This window comes from Salvelinus alpinus, chromosome 5 (genome assembly GCF_045679555.1).
Source record: "Salvelinus alpinus chromosome 5, SLU_Salpinus.1, whole genome shotgun sequence".
NCBI lineage: Eukaryota > Metazoa > Chordata > Actinopteri > Salmoniformes > Salmonidae > Salvelinus > Salvelinus alpinus.
In genome coordinates, this window is record NC_092090.1 from 21,246,574 (window position 1) to 21,259,309 (window position 12,736).

Here is a 12,736-nt window from a genome sequence, read left to right on the forward strand (position 1 = left end):
TTGGAGAACTGTGTCTAGTCAATGCACTTTACTGTTTAATGTATGCAACTTGCTACTAGGAGTTCAGATTCGGTTATATTGTTGGAGACGGTGACATTTTCTGCTGAAAACCACCAAGATCAACGGAATAAAGACCCTAAAGAAACCAACTATCCAATAGGTACCGTAGCCTTTCCCCATTACCTAACGATGTAGCTATATAAAAATCATTCGTACTAATGTGGTGGAAAACTGGATTTAAAAAAAAGCAAATACCAAGTTGGCAGCATCCAGCACTCACCATGTTTCTTTCCTTTATCCTGAAGATCCTCTTTTGACCATTTAGATGCACCAGGTCCCTAGCAGAGCAAACCTTCCTCATCTTAATTCCAACATCATCACCCATCTCCATCATAACCATGTTCTCTTCTTTGTTGTCAATAATATGTTTACAGGTGTGGACCAAAGACTCAAAAGAAAGGAAAACAAACACAAAACACAAAGGAGAGGATGAAAGAGGTCTCCGGTGGATGGCTGTCAAGTCACCGTCATTCACCTACCTCGTCACCTGCGGCAGGTCCATGAGTGGGGCAGAGAGGAGGCCCAGTCTGCAGTCAACACATTCGGCCTCGGAGCACCAAGCAGACATGGTGGCAGCAGCTGCAAGTCTAAAAACAACCATCACTCCAGGCCTTGCTTCATGACAGGCTGTCATGAAGTGGTCAAAAGACTGCCAGCCCACCTGTAAATTATGTCTGACTGTTGAGGTGTGCAACTGGCTTTCCGTATAAAAAAATATTTAAAAAACATTGTGCAGTCAGTTGATTAATATAAGGAATTTTAAATTATTTATACCTTTTACTTTTAATTTTGATTCCTAAGTATATTTAAAACCAAATACTTTTAGACTTTTATTCAAGTAGTATTTTACTGGGTGACTTTCACCTTTACTTGAGTCATTTTCTTTTAAGGTATCTTTACTTTTACTCAAGTATGACAATTGGGTACTGTGGTGGATGAATCAGAAAAAATAGCTTATTTCTATTTTGGTGTTTTTCAGAGTCATTAGAAAGGCCTCTTTAGTGTCCTAAGTTTTCATAACTGTGACCTTAATTGCCTACCGTCTGTAAGCTGTTAGTGTCTTAACGACTGTTCCAGAGGTGCATGTTCATTAATTGTTTATGGTTCATTGAACAAGCATGGGAAACAGTGTTTAAACCCTTTACAATGAAGATCTGTGAAGTTATTTGGATTTTTACGAATTATCTTTGAAAGACGGGGTCCTGTTTCTTTTTTTGCTGAGTTTATTTATATTTTTAAGCTTAAATGAAGGTTAGAGTGTGTGCTGAAGGGTCATCAGCAGCTGCCAAAAGCTTGGATAAGCCCAAATTAATATTTACATGCAAGCTTTGGTTACTGTCCTTCTCCATCTGACATTTTCCATCTTTTTGGGTAGAGTTTACTTAGAAGATACACAAGTTATTTGACTACAGTCTTCCTGTTTAGGTAAGAGGAGTGTGTTGTTGGTGTGTGTGTGTGCACATGTTGAGTTAGGAAAGTTCTGACAGGTGGTCCTGGTCCACTTGTGAACAGGTGAGAATAGGCATCTAATTGTTAGGGCTGGAAATTGCCAGAGACCTCACGATATGATATATCATGGTACGTAGGTGCTAATACGATATGCAGTGTGATTCTATACGTATCACAATTCTATATGTATTCTGATTCAATACTGCAATTTTATTGCCATTAGGGGTTCCAACCACACTGCTGGACAAGAGAAAGCCGTGAGAAAATAAGTTTTGCATGTAAAAGTGCTCAAAACATGTTGGCTAACCATTTAAAACATTTCTAAAGTAGATGGGCAACTAGCTGTAGGATGATTAATAGCTACATTTTGGCGCAGGTAAATCTTACTAACGACAGCTAACTTTAACAAACAAGAATACTAAATAAAATAATAATTCGATACTTGGAGTTACAGTATCAATATTTTATTTGACCTTCATTTAACTAGGCAAGTCAGTTAAGGAGAAATTCTTATTTTCAATGACGGATTGCAGAACGACAGAACGACAGATTTTTACCTTGTCAGCTCGGGGATTCGAGCTTGCAACCTTTCGGGTTACTATTCCAACGCTCTAACCACTAAGCTGCCTGCCGATATAAATGAAGCAACATTAATATTGTGATACTCTACCTATCTTTTTTCCTCCATCCCTACTAATTGGTAGCCTGTGTGTTCAGGTGAATATAGGAAGCACACTGATTGATGGCTGGGGTACACGTGATTAAAGAAAGGTCCTGGTGGTCATAAGAGCAGCAGCAGGGACCGTAGCTGTATACCATCTAGTCACAACCCAGGGTGGGCTCCACTCCACACTCTTAAGCACTGGGGCATCATAAAAATGATGAGCAGTTTCACTGGGCGCCTCATCACTGATCTGTGTGCAGTGGTCTCTGGTCTGCAAAGAGATTACTACTGTCAGTAATCCATGAATCTGGTCAGAGACTCAGCTATACTGCCGTGAACATTACACTGACCTGGCCTTCATCAGCAACCAGAGAAATCTATAGATACTAAGGAGCCAACAGATGGTCAGGAGGAGAGAACCCAGAATTTAGGTTTTGGGGGTCAGGAGAGCCAGATGATCATGATAGTAATGAAGACTGTTGCCATGGTAATGACGTGGCTTGATGCGCCGTGCTTTTGGCAATTCTCCTTCTGCTACTGGTTCAGGAGATGAAGATGTGGGAGGAGGCTCTGGAGTACTGCAGGGATCACTACACCGACCTCCCCAGCCTGCTCTCTGAGACTGAACATCTCCAGGCCCAGAGCAAGATGGAGGGCACACAGACGGACCATGTGTGGACGGGTCTGATCTTCCTGGCCAGAGAATGGCTGTGGGTGAACGGGGACCAGCTGGAGTACCAGGCCTGGACTGGCGGGAAGTTGCCCCACTGCCCCGCCCAATACCTCCACTGTGGGACCCTGACCAGGGATGAAGAGCCCTGGGGAACCAGGAACTGTGAGGAGAGGATCAACTTCCTCTGCTACAGAGCGTGAGCCCCAGAGGAGAGAGATATTATTGTAGTAGATATGATCATCTATGTATGCTCTCTATTTATTACTAGTTAATGCTGTGATTGATTATTCACTCTATTTACTTGTTGGTGCATATAAACCTATTGGGTGTGTGTTTCCTACAATAGTCTACTATTATTGTACCTATAGATGCTGTGGTTATAATAGTGTGTGATTTGTGAGTACAAAGACCAGACTAATGGGCACAGATATCAGTTCAATGTTAGGTTTTGATTTAATTAAGTTGGGAATGAAAAATAAAAAATGTAACCATGTCATTCGATTTAGGTAGGGTAAAAAAAATAAGAAATTAGGAAATTCCTTCAGGTTGACTTTAAAAAAAAATCCTGTCAGTTTTCCCCTTTGATTCATCGTCAACAGAATGAAAAACAGATTTCTTTTTGTTAAAAAAGGGGGGAAGGGGGGAGTACAGAAGGAGGGAGAGAGAGAAGGTACGGAAGGAGGGGGATGGAGAGACAGATGGTGATCTGGGAAACTTGGACAGAAGGAGGGAGAGAGAGAAGGTACGGAAGGAGGGGGATGGAGAGACAGATGGTGATCTGGGAAACTTGGACAGAAGGAGGGAGAGAGAGAAGGTACGGAAGGAGGGGGACGGAGAGACAGACGGTGATCTGGTAAACTTGTTGTCTGGGAAGTGTCCTTGTGTATCGCTTTGTTGTTGTTGTTGTTGTGTTACTGATATTGTACACCAGAGATTATAGATGAATATTAACTTAACTCAGTGATGTACTGTGCCATACGCACTACCCTCTGTAGCGCCTTATGGTGAAATGCCGAGCAGTTGCCATACCAGTCGGTGATGCAACCGGTCCGGTTGCTCTTGCTGGTGCAGCTGTAGAACTTTTTGAGGATCTGGGGACCCATGCCAAATCTTTTCAGTCTCCTGAGGGGGAAAAGGTTTTGTCGTGCCCTCTTCACGACTCTCTTGGTGTGTTTGGAACATGATAGACCGTTGGTGATGTGGACACCAAGGAACTTGAAACTCTCGACCCGCTCCACTACAGCCCCGTTGATGTTAATAGGGGCCTGTTCGGCCCGCCTTTTCCTGTAGTCTATGATCAGCTCCTTTGTCTTGATCACATTGAGGGAGAGGTTACCTTCGCTTCCTTGGGCACAGGGACTATGGTGGTCTGCTTGAAACATGTAGGTATTACAGACTCGGTCAGGGAGAGGTTGAAAATGTCAGTGAAGACACTTGCCAGTTGGTCCGTGCATGCTTTGAGTAGCGTCCTGGTAATCCATCTGGCTCCGCGGCTTTGTGAATGTTGACCTGTTTAAAGGTCTTGCTCACACCAGCTACCAAGAGCATTATCACACAGTCATCCAGAACAGCTAGTGCTCTCATGCCTGCTTCAGTGTTGCTTGCCTCGAAGTGAGCATAAAAGGCATTTAGGTCGTCTGGTAGGCTCGCGTCACTGGGAAGCTTGAGTCTAGGTTTCCCTTTGTAGTCCGTAATAGTTTTCAAGCCCTGCCACATCCGACAAGCGTCACAGCCAGTGTAGTGGGATTCAATCTTAATCCTGTATTGACACTTTGCTTGTTTGATGGTTTGTCTGAAGGCATAGCGGGATTTCTTATAGGCGTCCGGATTAGTATCCCGGTCCTTGAAAGCGGCAACTCTAGCCTTTAGCTCGATGCGGATGTTGCCTGTAATCCATGGCTTCTGGTTGGGATATGTACAGTGGCTTGCGAAGGTTTTCACCCCTTTGGCATTTTTCCTATTTTGTTGCCTTACAACCTGGAATTTTGGGGGGTTTGTATCATTTGATTTACACAACATGCCTACCACTTTGAAGATGCAAAATATTTACCCCTCCAAAGTCAATACTTTGTAGAGCCACCTTATGCAGCAATTACAGATGCAAGTCTCTTGGGGTATGTCTCTATAAACTTGGCACATCTAGCCACTGGGATTTTTGCCCATTCTTCAAGGCAAAACTTCTCCAGATCCTTCAAGTAGAATGGGTTCTGCTGGTGTACAGCAAACTTTAAGTCATACCACAGATTCTCAATTGGATTGAGGTCTGGGCGTTGACTAGGCCATTCCAAGACATTTAAATGTTTCCCCTTAAACCACTCGAGTGTTACTTTAGCAGTATGCTTAGGGTCATTGTCCTGCTGGAGGTGAACCTCTGTCCCAGTCTCAAATCTCTGGAAGACTGAAACAGGTTTCCCTCAATAATTTTCCTGTATTTAGTGCCATCCATCATTCCTTCAATTCTGACCAGTTTCCCAGTCCCTGCCAATGGAAAAACATCCCCACAGCATGATGCTGCCACCACCATGCTTCACTGTGGGGATGGTGTTCTCGGGGGGATGAGAGGTGTTGGGTTTGAGCCAGACATAGCGTTTTTCTTGATGGCCATGAAGCTCAATTTTAGTCTCATCTGACCAGAGTACCTTCTTCCATATGTTTGGGGAGTCTCCCACATGCCTTTCGGGCAAACACCCGAAAGGTTGTTAAGCAATGGCTTTTTTTCTGGCCACTCTTCCCGTAAATCCCAGCTCTGTGGAGTGTACGGCTTAAAGTGGTCCTATGTGCAGATATTACAATCTCAGCTGTGGAGCTTTGCAGCTCCTTCAGGGATATCTTTGATCTCTTTGTTGCCTCTCTGATTAATGCCCTCCTTGCCTGGTACATGAGTTTTGGTGGGTGGCCCTCTCTTGGCAGGTTTGTTGTTGTGCCATATTCTTTCCATTTTTTTTATAATGGATTTAACGGTGCTCCATGGAATGTTCAAAGTTTCAGATATTTTTTTATAACCCAACCCTGATCTGTACTTCTCCACAACTTTGTCCCTAACCTCTTTGGGGAGCTCCTTGGTCTTCATGGTGCTGCTTGCTTGGTGGTGCCCCTTGCTTCGTGGTGTGGCAGACTCTGGGGCCTTTCAGAACAGGTGTATATATACTGAGATCGTGTAAAAGATCATGTGACACTTAGACTGCACACAGGTGGACTTTATTTAACTAATTATGTGACTTCTGAAGGTAATTTTTTGCACCAGATCTTATTTAGGGGCTTCATAGCAAAGGGGGTGAATACATATGCATGCGCCACTTCTCCGTTTTACCGTTTTTAGAATTTTTTTAAACAAGTTATTTTTTTAAATTTCACTTCACCAATTTGGACTATTTTGTTTATGTCCGTTACATGAAATCAAAATAGAAATCCATTTAAATTACAGGTTGTCATGCAACAAAATAGGAAAAACGCCAAGGGGGATGAATACTTTTGCAAGGCCCTGTACGACGTTGTCAATGCACTTATTGATGAAGCCGATGACTGAAGTGGTATACTCCTCAATGCCATTGGATGAATCCCGGAACATATTCCAGTCTGTGCTAGCAAAACAGTGTTGGAGTGTTTTGCTGGTGCAGTGCTGGACTTTTGATAGAACCTGTGAGAGGATATAGGTAACAGAAGGCAGGTGTAAAGTAATTTATAATATTAGAGCAACATTACTGATTCAAATGTTTGACCAACTCCTATTACTACTAGTATTACTGCTACAAACTGCCATTGATGCCCATTCATTTTTATTTTTATTTTTATTTTTTTTATTTCACCTTTATTTAACCAGGTAGGCTCGTTGAGAACAAGTTCTCATTTGCAACTGCGACCTGGCCGATAAAGCAAAGCAGTTCGACACATACAACAACACAGTTCCACATGGAATAAACAAACATACAATCAATAATACAGTAGAAAAATCTATATACAGCATGTGCAAAGGAGGTAGGATAAGAGAGGTAAGGCAATAAATAGGCCACGGTGGTGAAGTAATTACAATATAGCAATTAAACACTGGAATGGTAGAATGTGCAGAAGATGAATGTGCAAGTAGAGATACTGGGGTGCAAAGGAGCAAGATAAATAAATAAATACAGTATGGGGATGAGGTAGATTGGATGGGCTATTCACAGATGAGCTATGTACAGGTGCAGTGATCTGTGAGCTGCTCTGACATCTGGTGCTTAAAGCTAGTGAGGGAGATAAGAGTCTCCAGCTTTAGTGATTTTTGCAGTTCGTTCCAGTCATTGGCAGCAGAGAACTGGAAGGAGAGGCGGCCGAAGGAAGAATTGGCTTTGGGGGTTGACCAGTGAGATATACCTGCTGGAGTGCGTGCTACAGTTTGGTGCTGCTATGGTGACCAGTGAGCTGAGATAAGGCGGGGCTTTACCTAGCAGAGACTTGTAGATGACCTGGAGCCAGTGGGTTTGGCGACGAGTATGAAGCGAGGGCCAGCCAACGAGAGTGTACAGGTCACAGTGGTGGGTAGTATATGGGGCTTTGGTGACAAAATGGATGGCACTGTGGTAGACTGCATCCAATTTGTTGAGTAGAGTGTTGGAGGCTATTTTGTAAATGACATCGCCGAAGTCGAGGATCGGTAGGATGGTCAGTTTTACGAGGGTATGTTTGGCAGCATGAGTGAAGGATGCTTTGTTGTGAAATAGGAAGCCGATTCTAGATTTAATTTTGGATTGGAGATGTTTAATGTGAGTCTGGAAGGAGAGTTTACAGTCTAACCAGACACCTAGGTATTTGTAGTTGTCCACATATTCTAAGTCAGAACCGTCCAGAGTAGTGATATTGGACGGGCGGGCAGGTGCAGCGGCAGGTGCGGGCAGCGATCCGTTGAAGAGCATGCATTTCGTTTTACTTGCATTTAAGAGCAGTTGGAGGCCACGGAAGGAGAGTTGTATGGCATTTGAGCTCATCTGGAGGTTAGTTAACACAGTGTGTCCAAAGAAGGGCCAGAGGTATACAGAATGGTGTCGTCTGCGTAGAGGTGGATTAAAGAATCACCAGCAGCAAGAGCGACATCATTGATGTATACAGAGAAGAGAGTCGGCCCGAGAATTGAACCCTGTGGCACCCCCATAGAGACTGTCAGAGGTCTGGACAACAGGCCCTCCGATTTGACATACTGAATCAGAGAAGTAGTTGGTGAACCAGGCGAGGCAATCATTTGAGAAACCAAGGCTGTTGAGTCTGCCAATAAGAATGTTGTGATTGACAGAGTCGAAAGCCTTAGCCAGGTCGATGAATACGGATGCACAGTAATGTCTCTTATCGATGGCGGTTATGATATCGTTTAGGACCTTGAGCGTGGCTGAGGTGAACCCATGACCAGCTCTGAAACCAGATTGCATAGCGGAGAAGGTACGGTGGGATTCGAAATGGTCGGTAATCTGTTTGTTAACTTGGCTTTCGAAGACCTTTAGAAAGGCAGGGTAGGCAAAGGAAGTATTTGGTTATCTTTTCAAATGTAACCAGAAAGGTCAAACAAAATACTATTAAAAACTATTTAGATGTCCTCCTTACATAGGAAAACACACACAAAAAAGATGTCTAAAATACATGTTTTTGATGCCAAAATACTGATCAAGTTGATCATTTTTTGGGGGCAAACTATTACATTTTTGCAACTTCTTTCTGACAATAAAAATACAATATTTTTAGAATCATAAGTCTATTACAACCTTTTGGTATAGATTTTTCCTGATTTGGATCAATGATTGGGTCTCACATGATGACATACCAAATCACTTTACGCAGCAGATAAAGTTCCTTCTCTCCCGTCAGTCCCTTGTTCGCCAGTGCTCTACCTCTCTGATCAGGGTCGCACAGCGGAGGTGGTGGGCGGGGCAGTGGGGCAGCTTTCCCCCAGCCCAGGCCTGGTAGGTACTACTGGGGGTAGCCTACCCATTCATCCACATGTCCACAAGTCTCTGCTTCCTAGACAAATCCAGCCCCTGATCATGACATTCAAACAAACCCCTGCTCATAATGTGGACTTTATGCAAAAACGTTCTTGTCTCTAATGAACACATGGACATGAGGACTAAGTATTGATTTATGCTCTATTATGAATCAAATCAAATGTATTTATAAAGCTCTTCTTACATCAGCTGATATCTCAAAGTGCTGTACAGAAACCCAGCCTAAAACCCCAAACAGCAAGCAATGCAGGTGTAGAAGCACGGTGGCTAGGAAAAACTCCCTAGAAAGGAATACTGCTAAAAAAATATATATATATAAATATATATATATAAAGGTAAGGCTCAATCGTATTCATATTGTTTCGCAAGGACGCACACATTTTATCCCAATGCAATATGTTACCCGTGCTTCTGTAGAAGCGGATGGGATGTTGCGAGACTTTGTCTGACTACGGACATTTAAAGAGAAGGCACTGACGCACAAATGACCGGTGCGATCTGCGAACAAACGTTAGTAATAATGTGCCGTCTGTAGTGTGTTAGTAACTACTTTTACAGCATGAGTTCAGAATCGGTTATTCTGTTGGAGACTGTCAACTTCGCTGCTGAAAAGCACCGCAATCAACGACGTAAAGACGCGGAACAAACGCCATATATCAACCACCCAATAGGTACAGTTGTTATAAAAACAATCTTAACAGATGCTAACTAGTTAGCGTCTATGAATGGCTTAAGGACCTAACTAGCTGCCATTAGCGCCTATTGATGATAGCTAGTATCTTCTGACCGGGGAAGTTTTGTTAAGAGCCCCGACGCTTGTTCTGAACGCTAAAACACAAGGAACATATATTTCATATTAGCTAGACATTTCAAAAAATATAACACAAAAGGTTAAAGTACTACACACCTTTTTTAGGGTAAGTGTTCCCACACAGTCTTATCTCCATGGTACAGCGCTTGTTTACTGAAGACAGAGGCGTTCATGTGCTAATTAGCTGTCTGCATCTGTTGTCACTGAAAGATGCTGTCAGATGCATCTGTGTTAACCTGTTAAAACAGTGTACAGTGTACATTTGGGAAATTATTTTTGATATAAAAGTTTGTTTCTAGAAATATACTGTAATTGAGAATTGATTCATGTTTAGTTTGAGTATTTGGTGGTTTTGGCTGCAAGGGCCAATTTGCCTCTAAACATGCAAGGTCCTTGGACTATAAGGAGTAACGTTAGCCTCTAGTCCATTATTGAGAGAGGTCCTTAGCAATACCTCTCACTACTCGGACTTCAGTGCATGGATATCTGCATTTACATTTGCCGTGTTTATAATTTTGCAGGAGTGGCAAGGATCCTGAGCCATGAAGGTGGGATCACAGACATTGAAGTTCTGCAAGTAAGTGTTTTATGTATCAGACAAACTCAAAATACTTTCTTGCATGCTTGTTCCTGGAGGGCAATATTTTAAATCGGAATGAAGTTATATTAAGTATAGACAAGTCAATGGGCAATGTTAAGCTCAAGAAAACATTCAACATTTGTGTTACGAGTTTGTGTTAACAGGAAGGTCATGACCGATATTTGTGTTTTCCAACTGTCTGCAGGCAGCTTTGCTCCATGACACAGTGGAGGACACTGACACCAGCATAGGAGAGCTACAGGCCATCTTTGGGCAAACGGTGGCTCGAATCGTTCAGGAAGTGACAGACAACAAGGCGCTACCCAAGCAGGAGAGGAAGCGTCAGCAGGTGGAGCATGCACCTCACTCCAGCCACCAGGCCAAACTGGTCAAACTGGCTGACAAACTGTACAACCTGAGGGACCTGAACCGCTGCACACCCACAGGTGATTGATTGTAGGGTGTCCAATCCAAAAAGCATATTTGGACCCTCTGTGTAAAATATGTTAATTTTGTTGGTTATCCTATGAGAGAACCAATGGTCCAAACCCCATTTCACTATCATATAAACCCCATTTTACCATTCAAAGGTTATTGGAGTTTTTACCCTTGTAGGATGGCCAAAATTTGTGTGCCTAAGTCAATGGAGGCCAGAGAGAAAGTGGTCAAAATAATGACAATTGCACAGCATTGCGTTAACTAGGCTAGAAGCTGTGTGGGAGTTAATTACCTGACAGGCTCACTTTTCTGTTGAACTAGTCATCGATCTTCCCGAATCCACAGGACGTAAAACAATAGAGGTAAGATGGATATTGATTTTGAGACATGACATGTCAGCTTGTCTGCTATATGCATCCGCTGCTAAATCATGGCCGCTACTGCGGGATGGTAAATGTTGTCAGAAGTAAACTTAAATGACTAAGCAGTCGATGGACAAGGTATGACAGCAATCCATGCTTTGGTTTTGTTATCCACCATTTCAAATGCTAACTTTTTAGCATTTTTGGCACATCCAATGCATGGGAATGGTATCTTTATTAGCATTTTCAAGCGTCATGTCCAAATCCTAAAGTATCTAAAAATATATATATTGTGTAACTCAATGTTACTGTGTGGAAATGCTAATATAGGTACCATTGACTTGCATTGGATTTGTGCCAGAAATGTGAGTGACTGATTCTTAAAAAAATAAATAATAGCAAGAGCAGCACCATCTAGTGGTTAGAAGCTGGTAAATCAGGATGCAGGATGGGACATAAACCTAACAACTTCAATGACTAACTTCTCTGAACTGGGGAAACTGATCTTTATTTTCTAACTCTCTCTCTGGCTCGTTGCTTCTCTTTACTTACTTCCCTCTCTGGTTGTCTGACTGTCCCTCTCTTTACCCCGTCCCATATCTTATATTTAAATCTGTATTGTGGTTGCCAGGTTGGTCGGCAGAGCGTGTTCAGGAGTACTTTGTGTGGTCAGCCCAGGTAGTGAGAGGACTGAGGGGGACCAACCCAGCACTGGAGAGACACCTAGAGGAGCTCTTCAAGCAGAGGGGGGTTGAGCTTTGACACCTCTCTACTTCTGACACAGGGTGGCACAACAGAGCAACTCTTGATGCACACTTTTGTAAAGAGTTCATGTGAAAAAAAATTGTCTTCATATTAGGAGCCTTCTCCATCGAATAAACTCTTAGCTCTCATAAGGATTTATTTTCATGGGTAATTTATTATTCATTCTAGAGTAATTTGCATACATTGTCTGTAGAACTGGCAAAGCATCAATGTCACCTTGAGTTTTCTCATATTGAATAAAGCAATGGTATGCATCATTTTGTAAAGATGAAAGGTTATGTTGTGGAAATTCACCACCATGTCATGGAAATGACCACCAGGGACACTAAGTCAATCTTAAATTAATCATCCTTTATTATCAGCGTGCTGGAGAGGTTCCAACCAACTCAATGCACTATAGTACACATGTCAATCAGGAGCTCTACTGGGGCAGTCCCAACTGTTGTCTTATATATGGCTATACACAGACAAGTTATGATGATTTAGCATAATTAATTCATCATTACCGTTTTGTTTCATTCATGTGACCGACCAATACTGGTTCATAACATGTGACAGACCAATACCTCAAGGCTTCTTCTCTCTAAGCCGAGACCTTGAAACTGAGATCTTTTGTTCTCAAAACAAAGGTCTGGGCGTACTGCCAAATTGCAGCTACTGATAGTGAGGATTTGTTCAGTCAGTCACTTGCATGAACATAGAAAACGGTTATTAGAAAAAACACATGAATAGAACACAGAAATTAGTTCTTAGAAAAGCACAAACTTTAAACTTTTTCAGCACAGTTACTTTTGTAAATCATAGTTTGCAGGATTCATCTGAATTCTGATATTTGTTTTATCACCTACATTGCATCAGTTGCCTTTTGTATCAATAATACTGACAATCAAAGATGGGGTAGTGAAAATAAATGTCATATTTATCCCCAATAAAAAAATTAGGATTATTGAAGAGGTAGGGTTTTAGAT

The 12,736-nt window shown here is 42.3% G+C and overlaps 3 protein-coding genes across 3 annotated transcripts in view; 2 read left to right on the top strand and 1 right to left on the bottom strand.

Annotated features, from left to right (window-relative positions):
• Positions 1-23: 23 nt before the first annotated feature.
• LOC139575708 (rheacalcin-1-like) lies at positions 24-3,283 on the top strand. Its single transcript, XM_071400939.1, has 2 exons — positions 24-160; positions 435-3,283. The coding sequence occupies exon 2, from the start codon at positions 2,723-2,725 to the stop codon at positions 3,044-3,046; it is 324 nt and encodes a 107-aa protein (XP_071257040.1). The 5' UTR covers positions 24-160; positions 435-2,722; the 3' UTR covers positions 3,047-3,283.
• The window catches only part of vps33b (VPS33B late endosome and lysosome associated), a 102,591-nt gene continuing 93,129 nt past the window's right edge, over positions 3,275-12,736 (bottom strand). Inside the window, exon 21 of the mRNA XM_071400919.1 lies at positions 3,275-6,483. Within this exon, the coding sequence (XP_071257020.1) occupies positions 6,265-6,483 (219 nt within the window). The 3' untranslated portion in view covers positions 3,275-6,264. The remainder of the gene's footprint in view (positions 6,484-12,736) is intronic.
• On the top strand, positions 9,155-12,041 carry LOC139575706 (guanosine-3',5'-bis(diphosphate) 3'-pyrophosphohydrolase MESH1-like). Its single transcript, XM_071400937.1, has 4 exons — positions 9,155-9,483; positions 10,145-10,200; positions 10,409-10,649; positions 11,635-12,041. The coding sequence occupies exons 1-4, from the start codon at positions 9,372-9,374 to the stop codon at positions 11,763-11,765; spliced, it is 540 nt and encodes a 179-aa protein (XP_071257038.1). The 5' UTR covers positions 9,155-9,371; the 3' UTR covers positions 11,766-12,041.